Here is an 18,807-nt window from a genome sequence, read left to right on the forward strand (position 1 = left end):
GAATCTAAAAAAAAAAGAAAAAAGGTACTGATGAACCTAGTGGCAGGGCAGGAATAAAGACGTAGACATAGAGAATGAACTTGATGACACGGAGGGGAGGGGGAAGCTGGAGCGAAGTGAGAGTAGCATTGACATATATATACTACCATATGTAAAATACATAGCTAGTGGTAAGCAGCTGCATATCACAGGGAGATCAACGCGGTGCTTTGCGAGGACCTAGAGGAGTGGGATAGGGAGGGTGGGAGGGAGGCTCAAGGGAGAGGAGATATGGGGATTTATGTGTGCATGTGGCTGATTCCCTTTGTTGTGAGACAGAGGTTAGCACAGTATTGTGAAGCAGTTATACTCCAATAAAGATCTATAAAATAAAATACGTTATGGTAAAAAAAAAAAAAGAAAAAGAAAAGGCCGTTTATTACCTTCTGTAATAAGGATGTCTTGCTTTAGGCAAGGTAGACCCAGGAGCTCACATGACGATGTCAGACTTAGCTTCCCTCTCTGTGTTGACCTTACTACAGTCAAGTTCTCTACAAAGATGACTGTTGAAGACAGAAATTTACATATTTAGGGCTGACAATCCAGGCCCTTTTGTTTCCCAATAACCATTTTTAAAAATCAGTGAAGCTTCTCATTTGCTATGCTTTGGCACCTGTCATCCTAGACCAATTGCTGTGGCCAGCAGGTCACATGCCCACCACTGGAGGAAGTAGGGAGGGGTCAGGCACCATGAGTGACAATTCCACCAGATCAGGTAGAGCTGAGGAGCTGTGGCTTCTCCCAAAAAAGCAACAGAAAGAACAGAAAGATGGGCAAAACTACTGGACAGATACTACCATTACCATTTTCCATTTCAGATAGGTAGAATGTTTTAAGTTATTTGGGGGCAAAGCATTTGTAAGCAAAGGGAAGAGCTTGGGCTGGGATGTGAATGCAGGAAAATGCAACAAAAGCTTTTGAAAACAGTGAGTATAAGGTGCTGGTGGTAACAGAGTAATTAGATACCAATGATTACAGTCTCTGAATTGATAAAATTTTATAGGTGTGTTTTCTTTCACTTAGACATTTGTGCCTTGGGAGTTTTGTATACATACAACTGTAAGATCAGCAATTATTTAAATGCAATGGGAACTTGCTATTTGATGTATATCTTGTGAATACTTTTGTGAAGCAAAGAATTAAATTGTCACCCAAAATACTGACCTTTAATTTTTCTGTTTTGTACTTCCAAATTATTATATATTGACTTTGCTTAGAATAATGTATACTTAAAAGAAATCTTTTTACAAAAAAATGAATTTATTTTCATTTAAAATATAACTCAACCTAAGTTGAGTATTGCCCATTTCTAGTAAATAATTAATAAATGTATGTAAAGGCTTCCTTGAATTTACATCAATAGTTAGAAAATCATCTAACAGTTTTAAAATCCTATTTGGATGAGACATTTGTCCCTTGGCATATCAGTGACTAAATGTGAATTCAGTTCATGATTCACAGAATCCCCATGGGCCTGTGGTGGTACGGGTGATTGAAACCAGGCCAACTGATGTTTTAATCCTTTCTGTCCTTCAGAAAGAAAAGAAATCAAAACCTATGTTTTTGTTATTTAGTATTTGTTGCATTGCGCTAAGATTATAGATAGAATACAGAATTAGATCCTTGCTAAATGAATTTAAAATATAAATTAGACAACTATACAGTATTCTGACCTTGAGAAATAAATTGTAGAACTGACAACCTAGCGAAAAACTCAGGAACACGCTAAAAAATCCAAACAAAGATGGCAAAGTATTCTATTATTAGTTATTGCTGGTAATGGACTATGACATAGGACTAAACAGTCAGTTTCCAGCTCCAGCTCTGTCTTGACCTTCATAATTTGGGGCATGGTACCTTTCTTCACTCTGCATGAGTTTCCCTATCTTCAAACTGGTTCATATTTTACAGAGAAGATGGAATTGTATATGATATAATAAATATGAAGCACTATAGGTTCCTCAGAATGAAGATTCCACAACAAAATGAAATAATGATAGGATATACTATATGAACTACTCGCTTACAAAGCCAGTAAATTAGGGATGAAACTTTATACTTTAGAAGGATTCATTTCAAAATATGATTTAAAAAAAATATTAAACTAGCACATCTAAAATAAATCAATCTAGAAAAATTTGACTCATACAAAACTTTTGTAAAACATATTTTACACTATGCAAAGTTATGCCTTTGTGATTTAATTAATACCCAATACATAAAGAAAATAATGTGTTAAATCAGTGGTGCTCAGAGATATGTGGCGTTTGAGCCATTTAAAATTATGATAAACAAAAAGAGCCATATAACTGTTATCTGCCTTTTAGATATTTTGTATCTATAATACTAAACATACTTACTAATACAGAAACTAGAAGTCTCGAAAATCCATAGACTTTAGGCAGAAGAGCCATGTGTGCCCTATCCGGTTAGAATGAGTGCTTAACAAAGAAACATTTTGTGAGATACTGGGTTAAAGGCCCTAAGAGCTAATAATGATTTCATTATTACTAATGAAGTATGAATATATAGATAATTTCAGAATACATTTAAAAAACTGAACAAAAAAGTTGTGTAGTCCTATAAATAAACCCACTACATACAATCACACAGAATTTGATTACAAATGAGGCTCGGAGTTTTCTTGAGAATCGGACTGATGACAGGAAGGTGAGGAATTTCCCAAGATGGTTGAAGGACATATATCCAGCCAGACTATATTGCATAGGAAACAACTGACACAGTCACAAAATTTTAAACGAGGTACAATGTGACATATTGCTTCCATGTTGAATAACAGAACACCCCGATCAAAATAATAGCCATGTCCAGTATGGGGAACAACGTCAAGAATGGGGTCAACGTCAAAAAAGGACGGGATAAAAAAATAACGAGCAGCCTGCCTCCGCCCTGTGGTGCTCCAAGGACAATGGTGCTTCAAGGACAAAGGACGATGGTTAAGAAATCCCTGTGCCCACCTGGGCGACGCCCACCTGGGCAACGGGACCTGTCCCGAATAAGGAAAGGCATATGTCCTGTCCCACTCCAACCCTATAGAAGGAAGGTATATGTGCCTCGACCACTCAGTCGAAATTTTCACCTCGGACCATTCTTTTGTTTTCTGGCTATAAAAAGTGATCAATATAGCACATGTTCGGGCTGGACTCTCCCAGACTACTAGGAAGTCGGCCCGCTGTTCCAGCAGTGACCCTTCCCTCTAATAAATTCTATCTTCTTTACATTTTGCCTTACGTGTGGAAATTCTTTTCCAACCCGCATTTGGACCACAACGCTCCCCAACTCCTAAATAGACCTAGCTGAGAGCCTAAAATAAGAGGCTGCAGTTGCTGGCCTTCATCTCCAGAATTCCTCCAGATCTGTCTCTTATCCTATATACCTTGTGCCCAACTTTCCTTAATTTCTTGGCTCCTTTTTTCTGATCTTTAGCTGAACTCCCTGTCTCTCTCTTACCCCTAATTTTGCCAACCTCGTTTTGGACCAGTAACTCTGCTTTTCATCTCTGAAGCTTCTCCATGACGATTATTGATGACTTGGTTACCCACCTATGACCTCATGCCCAATAAGTCATGAATAAAAGGCACCTGCTCATATCCCCTGTGGCAACCCAGTGGAGCCTGGACCAAGCTGTTCATGACCCACTAGACACTGTTTGATTATGAAAGGAGAGCTGACTTATACTCAGGAGAAAGATTTTGAGTGAGATCCAGCAAAATCTGGGCACATAGCTCATCATACTCTTCTTGGATGGCTTAGGATCATTGGCCAACCCTCTACGAATCATCCAATGCCTGTGACAGGTTTGGTCTCGACTACAATTCCTGGTACCTAGAAGGACTTCAGGAGTTATTTAGTGAAGATGGGTGAATGAATAAGTTATTATAAACACCAGCTATAAGATCTAGGAATGATTACACTGGTTTTTGAGGGTATGCAACAAGTTATCAAATATGATGTATCTTTTTAATTAGTAGAATACATTTGGTGAAGATTTCCATTCACATTTCTTTCAGAAAAAAACAAAGCAGGAAACAACTCAGCAAATCTACTTGTCATCACTTTGAGAACATCTGTGGTTTTAAAACAGCTTTGAAAATAGTCACTTACATAGAGTAAGTTCTGACTTCTGCTGTATAAGCAGTAAGGCGTTCTAAATGCATATGCACTAGTACATACCCTCCTAGAGGGCAGTTAATAAAATACCGATTAGGGAGCCCAAATCTTCTTCACACTGTGGTTCTTACAGGAATATGTAGATGTACACTCAACTCATTAAAACTTAGTCAAAATAAAGAAAAAAGAGAGAGGTAACAACAGATGCACCACCCAACTTCTTGCATGAAAAATTGCACATTTTCTCTGGAAATCCCAAATAAGAATGTTTACAGAAACGGTTGATGGAAACAGCATGGACTGGCATATAAAACGCTTACGGGTTAGCAGGAGAACACATCCTAAATACTGTGCATCTCTCTCCATCAGCTGGTGCTCAGTGTTTGTGTTTCTTCAGATTGATCAGCTGGACGTGGATAGCTTGTTTAGCAACATTGAATCGGTGCATCAGATATCAGCCAAGCTGCTGTCATTGTTGGAAGAGGCCACGACAGACGTGGAACCGGCCATGCAAGTAATCGGTATGTTTATTCTCTTCTTGAGTTCTCCAATACGACAGGAAATAATATTTTAATGGCCTCCCGTTGCTTTGGTTTTATGTTTCTGACTCACCAAGCTTCCCAGGAGATATATAAATGCTAAACCCATCTTCAGGCTCATTGTAATTATACAAAACTCTGTATTTATTTTCAGATGAGTTTATATCCATTTGCTGAAGTCCCTCAGTAGCACTAAGCACACCATTTGCTTTTTAATTTCCAATCTTTCAAACGCTTGGCCTTCCAGATGTTCTCTCATTTGCTTTTATGGCTAACACTTGATTCTTAAAGAATTAGACATTTAAATACTTTAATAGCTTTACTGATTTTAGTCACAATGTCTCTTATTCATCTTATGATTAGGAATCCATTGATTTTTGGATTGTAATTTTTTTGCATGGAAAGTTTATACGATCGTTCAAACACTTAACAACTACTTTTCCCATGCTTTTCCTTTTTTCTCTGTATTATTTGCTTTCCAAATATGTTTCTAGACAGTCATAGATTATTTTCTCACTCTGATAAGATTTTGAAAAAAATATAAAGAAATTACTGGAAAAGTGTTGGGTCAAATTTTGTTCTCTCCATTTTCTCCATTCATTGGCCATTTATTTATTTATTCACCCAGTGAAGAGCTGGGTATGAGCGATGATTCTTGGGAGCTTCAAAGGGAATACTGTGTTGTGAACTGCCGCAACCAAGATATCACAGACACAGTGCCATGGAGGCTAAGAATTCTTTAAAATGTGTTGTCATCATTTTTCTATTTCACACATAATAATATATGCTCATTACAAAGTATTAAAACAGTTCTGGAGTACACAGCATCTAATTCACCCCTCCAATGTGACTAACATCCCCTTAAGTAACCACTGTTTCGGTTTGATGTGGATCCTTTCTTTGAGACGCACAGAGACACAAACACACATTTACACCTTATATCTTTATTCATCCTCATTATGTCTTTGTTTGTTAATGGAAATCAGAGTATAAAGATGGCATGAAATTGATTTTGTTTCATATTTAAGGAAGACCCAAAGTTTAATAAGCAAAGCTGATGTTATACAAAGGTGAAACAACCCGGCTATTTGTAGTATTTTACATGCCCAAAGGCCAGCCCACTCAAAGAGATTCTCCCACTGACAGGTTTAAATTCAGTCATTTCTTGTGATTATGTACTAAATGTTTGTGTTCCCCTCAAATTCATATGTTAAAGCTCTAACACCTGACATGATGGTATTAGGAGGTGAGACCTTAGGGAGGTACTTTTTATTTAGATGAAGTCATGAGGGGGTTGATCCATGATGGAATTAGTGTCCTTATAAAGAGAGAAAGAGATACCAGAGTTCCCTCTCCACCATGTATGGACTCAGGAAGGCAGCTGTCTGCAAGCCAGGAAGGAAGTCCTCACCAGGAACTGAATCTGCTGGCACCTTGATCTTGGACTTCCCAGTCTCCAGAACTGTGATAAATAAATGCCTGTTGCTTAAGCCACTCAATCTATGTTATTTTGTTATGATAGCCCAAGCTGACTTATATAGTTTCCAAAAAATTGCAAAAATAATTTCTAAAGGAAGGACGCTTCATTATCACTCTAGTGTGGATTCATTGGCCATTCATTTATTTATTCACTCAGTGAATAGTTATCAAGCAGCAGCATGTGCAATAATTAAGGTGTTGTGTGACATTACTGGGGATTAAAAGATGAAAGAGATCACGTTTCCTCCAAAAGTGTGCAAATAGCCCCTTGAATTGAAGACACTTGTTTAATACATCATCAGAGTATTTTCTACACTACTGCAGAACTTCAGGGGATAAAGAGACTACTTCTAGATGGGGAATCAGAGAAGAATTCTTAAAGATGTTACTTGGGCTTAAAGTATAGGTCAGATTTCAGCAAGTGAGGTCCAGATTGGGAAGACTAAGTAGTAGTAACAGCATGAACAAAACCATGGACAGGAAGTGCCAGGCGTTTAGGAAATGGTGAGTGACTAAGTCAAGCTGGAGTGAAGGACTCATTTAAGGGAGGAGTGAGAAATGAATCTGTAAGTATAGAATAGGGACAGACCATACCTGGAATCCAAGTTTGGAAATTACTCTGCAGGTAATGAGAAGCCATTAAAAATTTTTTCAGCGAGGATGTAATGAGACACAAAATTTTTGGAGAAAGGAAACTATGGTAGGTATGAAGAGAATGGGTGGAAGGAGAAAATGAGTAAATGTGTTATTATAGATAATTTAGCCATGTGGTAACAAGCATCTAGGCTAAGGTGGATAAAATGAGAATAGAAAATGGGGTCAGACTCAAGAGAAACGTGGAAAAAAGCACAAACAAAATGTAAGGGTTGGTTGTATTTGCTGGAGTCAAAAAGCAATTCCAGGTTTAAGGAGTCACATATCCTGATTTGCCTAGAACATTCTGGTTGTAGCCTATTCAAGCATTCAGTCCAGTTTAGCATTTGTCCTGGATTTTCTCCTTTTTAGAGGAGGATCATTATTAATAGTTGCATCACAAGAGATTTGGTAAGACCTCTATATCATACTTCAATTTCTGACATGGCCTCTCTTAGCAGAGAGTAAGAGGCAGGTTCATGAGTTCTCACATGGTAACCTCTGAAAGAGAGCCCATCTCTCCTTTCCCAACCTTTCTAGTCTCAACAGTACTTACATCTTCCTTAGAAGTACGGCATACAGGTTACTGGCTGATAAAATGATGACTTTGGGCTTGAGCAGGTAGCAACAGCTAGCTGCTTCCTGTTTTGATGGTGGTGGGAGATGTATTTGATGCTACAAATCCTGCTGTCCACAGTACAGCAGCTAGTTATGTTATGACCCATGCTGGGTGGCCCATGCCATGACCAGTGGGAGGCAGGAAGCCACAAGGGTGACAGTCAATGGGTTTAGTGGGACATGTAGGGAATTAAAGATTAAGTGCAAGTGAAATACATGTGGGACGTGGAGGCTGAACTGTCCTGCTACAGAGTATGTGGATGCTGTTGCTACAGCAGTTTGGTTACTTATTGTATGATATAACTCTATCACCTTTTTATTGTCTGGTTATGCTTATCTTATTTTGCAATAAATCCTTTCAAAAGTAAGGGTTTAATGTATGCACATTTAATAAAAATTAAGTATTGATTTTTTATTTCTCAAGAAAGTTGGTCAACATATAACACACAAAATACCATTCACAAGGGGGTCATTAATGCTGTCATTGACCCATAAGACAATCAGAAGACAGAAATCTGCGGAAGAAGTAGCAACATCTACATCAAAAGTTAGTCATTATTCTTAAAAAACCATGCTCATTATTTTAAAACATACAGTAGTCCCTCTGTATCCACAGGGATTGGTTCTAGGACCTTCTTGGGCACCAAAATCCTCGGATACTCAAGTCCCTTATATAAAATGGTGAGGTATTTGCATATAATCCATGCAAACCTCCCGTATACTTTAAATCATCTGTAGATTACTTATAATACCTAACACAATGTAAACACTATATAAATAGTTGCTGGTGCCTGAAAATTCAAGTTTTGCCTTTTGGAACTTTCTGGATTTTTTTTTTCTGAATATTTTCTATCTGAGTTTGGTTGAATCCATGGATTGGAAACCTGTGGATATGGAGGACCGATTGTACTTGGCATTTGGCATTTGCTGTCCATGCTTTTGTTCACGCTGCTACTTCCACTTGGAACCTTCTTCCCAACGTGAACCTACTTGTTGAAATCTGACCTATATCTTTAAGCCCAAGTACATATCACTCCATGCAGCATGGCTTCACTTGTGTCAAATGACAGTTATCCTAAGTTAATTTCTCTCGTTTTTAATTCCAAGTTTCCTCGGGCCTGTGAGCAATGGCTACTAATGGGTTGACACCATTAGCAGAAGATTTTGCAAACAGTTAAATTATGACAGTTTTATAATAGTGTGAGCAGATGAATTAAACAGAAAATCAATTAATTCCAATTCTGAGTCAAAATGTTTAATCCAATTTGCAGAATCAAAGAAAAGCTTTTGGAAGTTTATTGTGTCAAAGGTGAATTTTCTGAAGTTCATGCTGCTACTTCCACTTGGAACCTTCTTCCCAACCTGAACCTACTTGTTGAAATCTGACCTATATCTTTTTTTTTTTTTTTTTTTTTAAACATCTTTATTGGGGTATAATTAAAATAGTTGCTGGTGCCTGAAAATTCAAGTTTTGCCTTTTGGAACTTTCTGGATTTTTTTTTTCTGAATATTTTCTATCTGAGTTTGGTTGAATCCATGGATTGGAAACCTGTGGATATGGAGGACCGATTGTACTTGGCATTTGGCATTTGCTGTCCATGCTTTTGTTCACGCTGCTACTTCCACTTGGAACCTTCTTCCCAACGTGAACCTACTTGTTGAAATCTGACCTATATCTTTAAGCCCAAGTACATATCACTCCATGCAGCATGGCTTCACTTGTGTCAAATGACAGTTATCCTAAGTTAATTTCTCTCGTTTTTAATTCCAAGTTTCCTCGGGCCTGTGAGCAATGGCTACTAATGGGTTGACACCATTAGCAGAAGATTTTGCAAACAGTTAAATTATGACAGTTTTATAATAGTGTGAGCAGATGAATTAAACAGAAAATCAATTAATTCCAATTCTGAGTCAAAATGTTTAATCCAATTCGCAGAATCAAAGAAAAGCTTTTGGAAGTTTATTGTGTCAAAGGTGAATTTTCTGACTGTATTGTAAATGCTACTATAACTTTAAAAATTAAATTTATGAATGCAAATTATAATATGAATACATATTTTTGTGGAGCATCACAGTAAAAGAATGCTTTTACTAAAGTGATAAATCTATGGAGCAGAAATGTGCTTGGGATTGACTGTGGTACATATGTAATAACACCGTGATATTCTATTAATTCAAATGTAGTCAAAATCCACACATAGTTTTACATATACAAAACTTAGAGTGAACTGTATATCATATTTAGAGGATATGCACACTTTTTTTGGTGTTGGTTACTAATCAGCTTTTAGAAATTGCATTTTGCTCAAAATCAGCTAGAAGTCTTTAGTTAAGATATTCAACAAACAGACAGAAAAGTAACTTCAGCTTTTTAGTCTTTATAATTGCAATTATTGAAAACAAAACTGCAGATGGGAAGACACTGAAATTTATCCCTATAAAAACAAGGAATTCGCTAAAAAATAATTAAACAATGAGAGTTCATATTGTGTAAAAGATTTAATTTTGAAATTTTTAAATTGTATTTTGGAAGACTTGACTTATGTAAGGATGCTTTAGACAGAGCTCCTGTTTAATAGGATAAAGTTATATCCTGTACCAGATTTTACAATATTTGGAAAAATATTCAAAAATCATAAATAGAAACAACTTATTTGATGAGCTTTATTTTGTAAAAAGAAAAAGGAAAAATCAAAATGGAGGCAAGAAGACAATAGCTTTGAAAATATTTAAGCTCAAATTTTTATACATTTTAATATAGAGAGATATATAATCAGAATTTTAATATCTTCCATTTAGTAGAATTTTCTCTGAGCTTATTAGGTGTCTCTGTCCTAGGAGGAGAGTATTTTCACAATTAAAAGTATTATGGTTTATATATTTGAGCAGCCAAATAAATAATGCTAGTATTGGATTTTAGCCCATAGAATAAGATAGAGTCCATACAGATATAAATAAATGAGGAGAAAGGAAAGCTCTTCCTTACAGTAAATTTCAATGAATAAATATAGAAGAAAATAGAAAATTACCGTTAGGTAAACAATATAGTCATAATTGTTACAGAAAAATCCACTGATCGATGCTAGATTTAGTGGATGAAAGTTTGATGAGAAATTTATTTTCATAGTTTCAAAGTGTCTCCTAAGTTTTAACCTCAAAGGGAAAGATGGTAACTTTTCAGTGAGAAACCAGGCAAAGACTACCTTAACCAAGTGAGTGATGAAGATCAGTAGTATCAGGAAATAACACACATTAACATCATGAACCTTGTGATACAATGCACTGAGGGGGACACATCATACCTGTGGTACTTTTGTCCAAAATATGTGCTCTTGTGTCCAGTCATGAGAAAACCTTAGACAGCAGCAAACTCAAGTGAGGGACACTCAACAAAATAACTGACCAACACTGTTGTAAAATGCCAAGGTCATTAAAGACAAAGCAAGACTGAGGAACTCTTAACGACTGCAGAAGACTAAGGAGGAGTAACAAATAAATGCAAGTGGGAGCCTGAGTAGATTCTAGAACAGTAAAAGAACACTAATGTCAAAATGCAAGCAAGGTGTTCAGTTTAGTTAATAGTATTACAGCAAGTTCATTTCCTTTTGCCGACAATTGTCCTATGGTGATGTAAGATGTTAACACTGGGGAAGATGAGTGAAGGATATTTGGAAACTATTGGTGCTATTTTTGCAACTTTCTTATAAGCAAAAATTAATCTAAAACATTTAAATTATTATGGCTTGCAGAGAAAACGCAAATGAAGGCGCTCACAATTTCAAGTTTCTAATTATAAATTGCAGTATTGAGGAAGACTGTAGAAAATTTATGGAAAAAATTAAGCCAGTTAAGGCCATATTTGAAAAAGTTGGAGGCATATTTTAATTTCCTTACCCTTTATATCTGGCCTAGCCTCGTGACTTGCTTTGACCAATAAAATGTGGCAAAATGTTGTTCTACAACAGCCTTGTGACAGCCACTCTCTGCTCAGGGAGAGAGAAAGCTCAAACTACCCAGTCATCCCAAACAACACAGTCAAGGCCTTGGACACGCGAGTAAGGCCCTCCTCAGCCAGCTGACCTCATGCTACAGACTACAAATGTATCAATAAAACCCCTTTAACACCACATGGAGACAAGCCATCCCAGCTGTGCTCTACTCAAATTATCAACCTGGAGAATCGTGAGCAAATAAACAGTGTTGTTTTAAGCCTTTAAGGTTTTTTTGGAGGGGGGATGTTTTGTTTTGTTTTTTTTTCTGTAGCAATAGCTAACTAATACAGATTCACGGAGAAGAGATTAATTACTTCAACTCAGATGATGAAGAAAAACTTGATTTGCAAGGTGACTTTTGAACTTGGACTTGAAAGATTTTAAAAGGTGGAGATTTGAGCAAAAGACTTCCCAAATGACAAATGGCACAGAAGCCTCAAGACAGGAGAGTGTGGGAAGCTCTTATAAAGGAAAGCAATTCAATGTGGCTGGAGCATAGTGACAAGGAGGTATATCCATGACCCATACAGGGTAGCCGTAACAATGGAGTTCACTGGCAATTTCCATCACTAAATCTTTCATCTTACATTTCATAAGGTAAACTGATTTGGGGTGAGATTGCCAAAATCATGTTGCCACAAAATGAAAAGCACAGGTGTTCCATTTTTTTGTCCTTAGATGGCACGGATGAGTTTGTGATTCACAGTTCTAGTGCCAATGGGGAAACTTTCCTGATACCTAGATCAGCCAGGAGGAGAATTTTACTCAATAAAAACTTTGGGGTTTGGTCGAGGCTCAAGTTTAAGCACAGAGGCATACGTCTGAGAGCTCTGGGGAATTGTCTAGACTATCATGCCAAGATAGAAACTGGATTTTAAAATCTTGATTTAGGCAGGCTGCCTAGATAGGAAATGGGTTTTAAGTCTTTAGGGATGGGAGTGTGAGAAGTGGCTCTTGTTTCCACTTAAACTGAAGATCATTTTGTAACAATAGAATAGTGAGAAAGAACAAAACAAGTAAGATGACAGTGTAGCGTTTAAGAGCACACAGGCTTCAGTCTCAGGTTGATTTAGTGTACATCCTGGCTCATTGGTTGTTAAATGTGTGACCTTAGGCAAGTTACAAAGCCTCACTGAACTTCAGTTCCTCATCTTGAAATCTGAGGCAATAATACGTACCCCACAGAGCGTTTATGAAGATTAAATAAAATCATGTATAAATAATGATAGCCAGTGCCCACCCTTAGTATCCAACACATGGTATTACTAACTTATTACCCTGATAATATTAAATGTACCCATCCATTATCAAACTTTGATTTCTTATGTATGTAATAATTGAATAACATGTGAATTTTTTTAGAGGTCCTGATCATGTTTTTCAAACAAATCAGGTTCACGGACATGTGTGGTTTCTAGGTATTCCTAGAAGCATCTTGGTGATTCATCTATCTAATATGGTGACATGTTTTCTCTTATGGAGGGTGATTTGAGATATCAAGTATCATCTCCACATTTGACAAAGTGAACAGCAATTGCAGTAGACAGCCCTCAATGGACCCTGCCTCCTGACATTCATGCTGCCACGTAATCTAGTCCCATAATGACTCTGGACTGGCCCTGACACTCACCAAACAATACAATGTAGTGGAAGAAACACTGTGCCAGTGACTGGGCCTAAGCCTTAAGAAAGCCGGACATTTTTACTTTTTTTGATTTGGGGAGCCTGCCATTTAAGAAATCCAGCTACTCTGCTGGAATATCACATGGAAAGAGTTTAGACCTGAGACCACCTAGTGAGAAATTGTTCCCTCTGTCCCAGCCTACAAGCTGAGCCAGCCTTCTAGCTGTCCCTTCCAAGGTACCAGACTAGGGAATGAGCCATCTCAGACCGTTCAGCCAGTTAAGCCCTGAATGACTGCAGCCCCAGCAAACACCAAGCACAGCAGAACCACTGAGGTGATACAAGCCAACCCACCGAATCATGAGAGAAAATCAAAATGGTTGTTGTTATAAGGCACTAAATTTTAGGGTGGTTTGTTATACAGTGATAGAGAACTACAATGGGGCTTGTGTCCTCCTCTATGCATTTGCAACGATGTTACAATGTTTCAAAGTATTTTAAAAAGACTGAACTATGAATATGTTTAAGTCTACTTTACCTGCTACCTCACATACTCCGTGAACAGAACCAGACCAGGAAGAAGCTTAAGATACAGAAATTAGTTTCTCCCATGCTTTTTCCTCAGGGTGAGTTTATCCTTGAAGACAAAGACAATTTAGAGCTTCCTGTTCCTTGAAGGTGGAGTGGGTGATGCACTGCTGTTCTGTGGCAGTCCTTTGTTCCCTAAAGCAGTGTCTCTTGTACGTCCCTGAAGCAGGAATCTGTGCCTTCAGCGGTGATTTTGTGAAAAGAGATTGTGAAAAGAGATTAGTCACTGACAATTATGCCATGTGGGAGATGCCACAAAGTAGCTCACCTGAATCACTGTTCTAGTATTGTCATATTGTACACACGTGTGTGTGTGTTTTACACAGGACACAGATTGGCTTGGCCTCCTTCATCCTGACCAGCGAGGGCAGGGTGGAAGCTTCACACCTGCTCACTGGAATGTGTGAGGCCAGCAGCGGGGAGACCCAGACACGGCAGTGAAAAGTCAGGGCATTTTATTCCAAATATTGGCAGTAACAGGAAAGCTGTCAGCTTTAGAAAGCATGATAGAAAAAAAAGGTGAGGGGTTCAAGGTCAAGTATACACAAATCCACACAGGAAAGGAAAAATCAGCAGAATGAAGTCACCAGGATACAATCTGAAGGTTGGACCTCCAGTCTCCTGAGAGAGGTCAAGCTGGGTCCCAGCACTCCTAGGACTGATTTCTTGTGATAAAAAGAAAACCAGGGTGGCTTAGTAACAAGTTCTATAGTGCCGTTCTCTGAGGAGAAAGTGAAGTTCTAGGATGTGGAGCTGGCTCCTCGGGGTCAGTGGCTGAGCTGTGCAGTCAGATTTGAACGGAGCTGGGAAAAGTCAGACACTGCACAGAATACACGTAAAGACCAGAAATAAAAAGAAAGAAAGAAAGAAATCTTGTGAGTGTAAGAGTCCTGCGACTCCCTGAACATTTTTCCCAATTGCTAGGAAGCCAGAAGGAGAAGTCATTAGCAGGAATGCAGAACTTCAGGGTGCACAAGAGCCAGCAAGAGCTCGGCCTTTGGAGGGAGACCGATCTGCGCCCTAACGCTGGCTCTGCCACCGCTACCTCCGTGGCTGGGGCAGGTCACTTGGATCCGTGAGGACTGCCCTTGCCTGCCTGGAATAGGAACTTCACCGAAAGGACTTAACCAAAAGAGGACTTTTTCTCTCACATAACAACAAATCCATCACTCAATAGTCCAGGACTGAGACAGCTGCTCACCGGTTCCTTCCAGCTTCTTCCTTCCTAGTACTTAACTTGTGGTGTTTGGCTTCATGGCCTTAAGATGGTTAGTCCACTGCCAAGCGTGCTTCCTGCTGGTAGTGAGAGAAAAACCACCTCCTCCTGAGGCTTTTTTCATTTTGGGGGAATAGAAATCTTTCCCAGTGACTTCTACCTATATCTCATGATTTCATTTTACACACACATTATTCCATTTCTCGCTCTCTCTCTCTCTCTCTCTCTCTCTCTCTCTCTCACACACACACACACACACACACACACACACACACACACACACACACACATTCGACCACCTCTAACTGCCAGAGACTGGGGGAAAGGTCAGTAGTTTTAACTGGGTGCATTGCTGGTCCAGATTGTATTAGTTTGGAAGATGGAAGAATGGATAAGCAACTGGCAACAGAAGGCAGATTCATTTGTTCATTTTTCCAGTGGGGATGGTCAGCCCTCCAAGGCAGAAGGGTGAGACAGAGGGTATACACCTCTAAGACACAAGCTCCAATGGCAGGGGGGTATTCTTGTCTGTTTTGTTACTGTTGTATCACCAGCATCTAGAATAGTGTCCTCAATAATTACTTCCTGAATGAAGGAAATGAATGACAGAGACAGTGATATGTATCCAGGACACTGGCTGGCATGCCGAGGGATCGTAGAAATTGTTGTTGTTCTTGTTGTTACCGGGTGTGCCTGTGGTTTTTCCCGTGCCATTTCCAGAGGCTGGTAGGTAGTGTAGAGCAACTGGTAGAGGCAAGCATTCTTAAGAGATGTACTTACTAAGGTGGATAAATGGGGTGTCATGAGTTGGTCTAAGAACAGGGTGCTCGGCCTTGTAAATCTTGAGGAGTGAAAAGTTATTGTACCTTTTTCCAATCTAGCCAGTGGAAACCTTTTAACTTTCAACTCTCAGAGAACCAATGCTTTCTTTTTTTATTATTAATAATTTATTTTTGGTTGCATTGGGTCGGTTGCCGTGCGCGGGCTTTCTCTAGTTGCGGCGAGCAGGGGCCACTCTTCTTTGTGGTGAGCGGGCTTCTCATTGTGGTGGCTTCTCTTGTTACGGAGCGCGGGCTTCAGTAGTTGCGCCTCGCGGGCTCCAGAGCGCAGGCTCAGTAGTTGTGGCGCACGGACCTAGCCGCTCCATGGCATGTGGGATCTTCCCGGACCAGGGCTCGAACCCGTGTCCCGTGCATTGGCAGGCGGGTTCCCAACCACTGAGCCAGCAGGGAAACCCCGAATGCTTTCTTAATGTGCTGGTTGTTATAAAGATTCCCACCTGGAGTTAAAGTATCCAGGAACTCAAAAACGTTCCTGAAGAGACCACGAGTTACCATCAAGATAAACAGCTTTACTCTTGAATGTTAGCACCGGACTAGTATTTAAAGAGCAACCAATCCAACCACCTCATTGTTCAGATGAAAAAGGTAAGAGCCTGATTTTCTCCAAATAGCATCACTAATTCTGGACACAGAAGGGGACCCCAGCTCTTCCTAATACAGGTCTTATTACGTATTGTACACTGTCCATCTCTACCACCCACTAATGTTCCCCAGTTTGTCCTGCCCAGCTGCCAGGCCACCCGCTACTCCCAATGTGCTGGGTGGGTAGTGCCTCAGTGATGGAATGGCCTCTCCTTTGAGAGACCCCACCACAATTATGACTTTTTCCTCCCTGGCACTAGACGCAGCGGTGTTCATGGGACAGGACCCCACAGTTCACTTTGGCTCCCTTCCTTTCTCTCTCTCTCTTTTTTTTTTTATGGTCGAGCTACCCTTATTGGTCTCATACCATTCCCTCCTAAAACCACTTCTCTGAAATTGCTGTTAGCATGTCATCAGAGACCTCAGAAATGTCAAATCCAATGAACACATTTTTCTGAATTTATCTTACTGCAGTACGTCTGAAAATTTTTTACCGAAAGGTTCCTGAAGCCAAAAGTGAAATATCATGAGCCTCAGGGAACGTGGAGTTGTGACCCAAAGCCCCAGCCACAGGCATGAAATAATTTGGAGTCTTGTTTTGTCTTAAGAATTCACGTAAATTTTCCATTCTATTTTTTCACATGAAAATAAGTTTTCTTCAAATATCTTCATAAAATTGATACTCAAGGGACATGCTTGTTTTAATCCCATGGCAGCATGTTCCACTTGGCTCCGGGGTTTGGTTTGAATTTCATAACCCTAACCAGGGTCCCTTGAGTACCCCTTAGTAGCCAGTGTTATCCCCAAGTGAGGCAGGAACTAAATGAGACTAAAGGCAAAGGATAGTAGCTTCTGTAAGCAGCATTTACTCTTCCAACCTCTTTCTTCTCACACCCCTCCTCATTTTGTCCTCCCCTGGAGAACAGAAGGAAGCTAAGAATGAAAGGAAGAAAACATGTACATGATCTGGCATTTTGGCTGGCTGAGCTGCTGCCTTGTTTAGTCCCATCCAAGAAGGCTGGGCTCCCATCCAAGGAGGAGAGGCAGACCATGGGGAGCTCTCCTAGTCAGTCTGGGTGAAAGCTGCCAGGAAAGCTCTTTCACTTGGGGTTGGCATATTCCCTCACTCAGGGAAGTGACAGCCAGAGGCTCACTGCCCAGATCTCAGACCCTCTTTCCTGGGAGTGGGTCATACCTACCCTCTGTCCTCAGAGTCATCCCACCCCCTTCTCTGTGTTCTGAATGCTCTGTCTTGACAATCAAGTTTTACTTAGAACTACAGAAGTTTCTTTGGGATAGATCTTAGATCCTAATTGATGCTTGAGAATATTTTCTTCCAGTTTTATTGAGACGTAATTGACATATAGCACTGTATAAGTGTAAGGTGTACTGCATACTGATTTGATTTACATACATCGTGAAGTATCACAATAGGTTTAGAGAGCATCCATCATCTTATATAAATATAAAATTAAAGAAATAGAAAAAAAATTTTCCTTGTGATGAGAACTCGGGACTTTTTTTTTTAACATCTTTATTGGCGTATAATTACTTTACAATGGTGTGTTAGTTTCTGCTGTATAACAAAGTGAATCAGCTATATGTATCATATATCCCCATATCCCCTCCCTCTTGTGTCTCCCTCCCACCCTCCCTATCCAACCCCTTTAGGTGGTCACAAAGCACCGAGCTGATCTCCCTGGGCTATGTGGCTGCTTCCCACTAGCTGTCTGTTTTACATTTGGTAGTGTATATATGTCCATGCCACTCTCTCACTTCATCCCAGCTTACCCTTCCCCCTTCCTCGTGTCCTCAAGTCCGTTCTCTATGTCTGCGTCTTTATTCCTGACAGGACTTTCTTAACAACTTTTATATATAACATACAACAGTGTTAATCACATTTATCATGTTGTACATTACATCCCTAGTGCTTACTTATAACTGGAAATCTGTACCTTTTGACTGCTTAAGATTTTAACTAAAATTCTCTTTTACCATCATTGTAGTTGGTTTTTAGAGTTGAATTTATTACATATTTTTCCTTGCTAAAACAAGTAACTTCTTACTTTAAACCCTTTGTCTTAGTCAGTTTGGACTGCCATTAAAAATTACCAAAGACTGAGTAGCTTATAGACAACAGACATTTATTTCTTACAGTTCTAGAGTCTGGAAGTCCAAGATCAAGATGGCAGCAGACATGTTTCCTGATGAGAGCTCTCTTGCTAGTTGCCTTCTCACTGTATCCTCATAGGGCAGATACAGAAAGCTCCCTCTTCTTAAAACAGCACTAATCCCATCATAGGGTCCCCCTCCCATGACCCCATATATACTTAATTATCTCCCAAAGTCTCCACCTCCAAATACCATCACATTTGGGGTTAAAGCTTCAACATATGAATTTTATGGGGGAAACAAACATTCAGTTCGTAATACTCTTCATATGCAACAGCTCATTTAATATTTTCATAGAATTTTTGAATAAAATTTTATGGTAAAGAGGAGGGTCTTCAAAATGTTTCTCTCAA

General features: G+C 39.3%; 1 protein-coding gene across 1 annotated transcript in view; it reads left to right on the plus strand.

Moving 5' to 3' along the window:
- The window catches only part of ARHGEF38 (Rho guanine nucleotide exchange factor 38), a 145,451-nt gene that overhangs the window by 67,045 nt on the left and 59,599 nt on the right, over positions 1-18,807 (plus strand). Inside the window, exon 3 of the mRNA XM_024754042.1 lies at positions 4,568-4,691. Within this exon, the coding sequence (XP_024609810.1) occupies positions 4,568-4,691 (124 nt within the window). The remainder of the gene's footprint in view (positions 1-4,567; positions 4,692-18,807) is intronic.

This window comes from Neophocaena asiaeorientalis, unplaced genomic scaffold, assembly GCF_003031525.2.
Source record: "Neophocaena asiaeorientalis asiaeorientalis breed wild unplaced genomic scaffold, Neophocaena_asiaeorientalis_V1.1 scaffold189, whole genome shotgun sequence".
Lineage (NCBI taxonomy): Eukaryota > Metazoa > Chordata > Mammalia > Artiodactyla > Phocoenidae > Neophocaena > Neophocaena asiaeorientalis.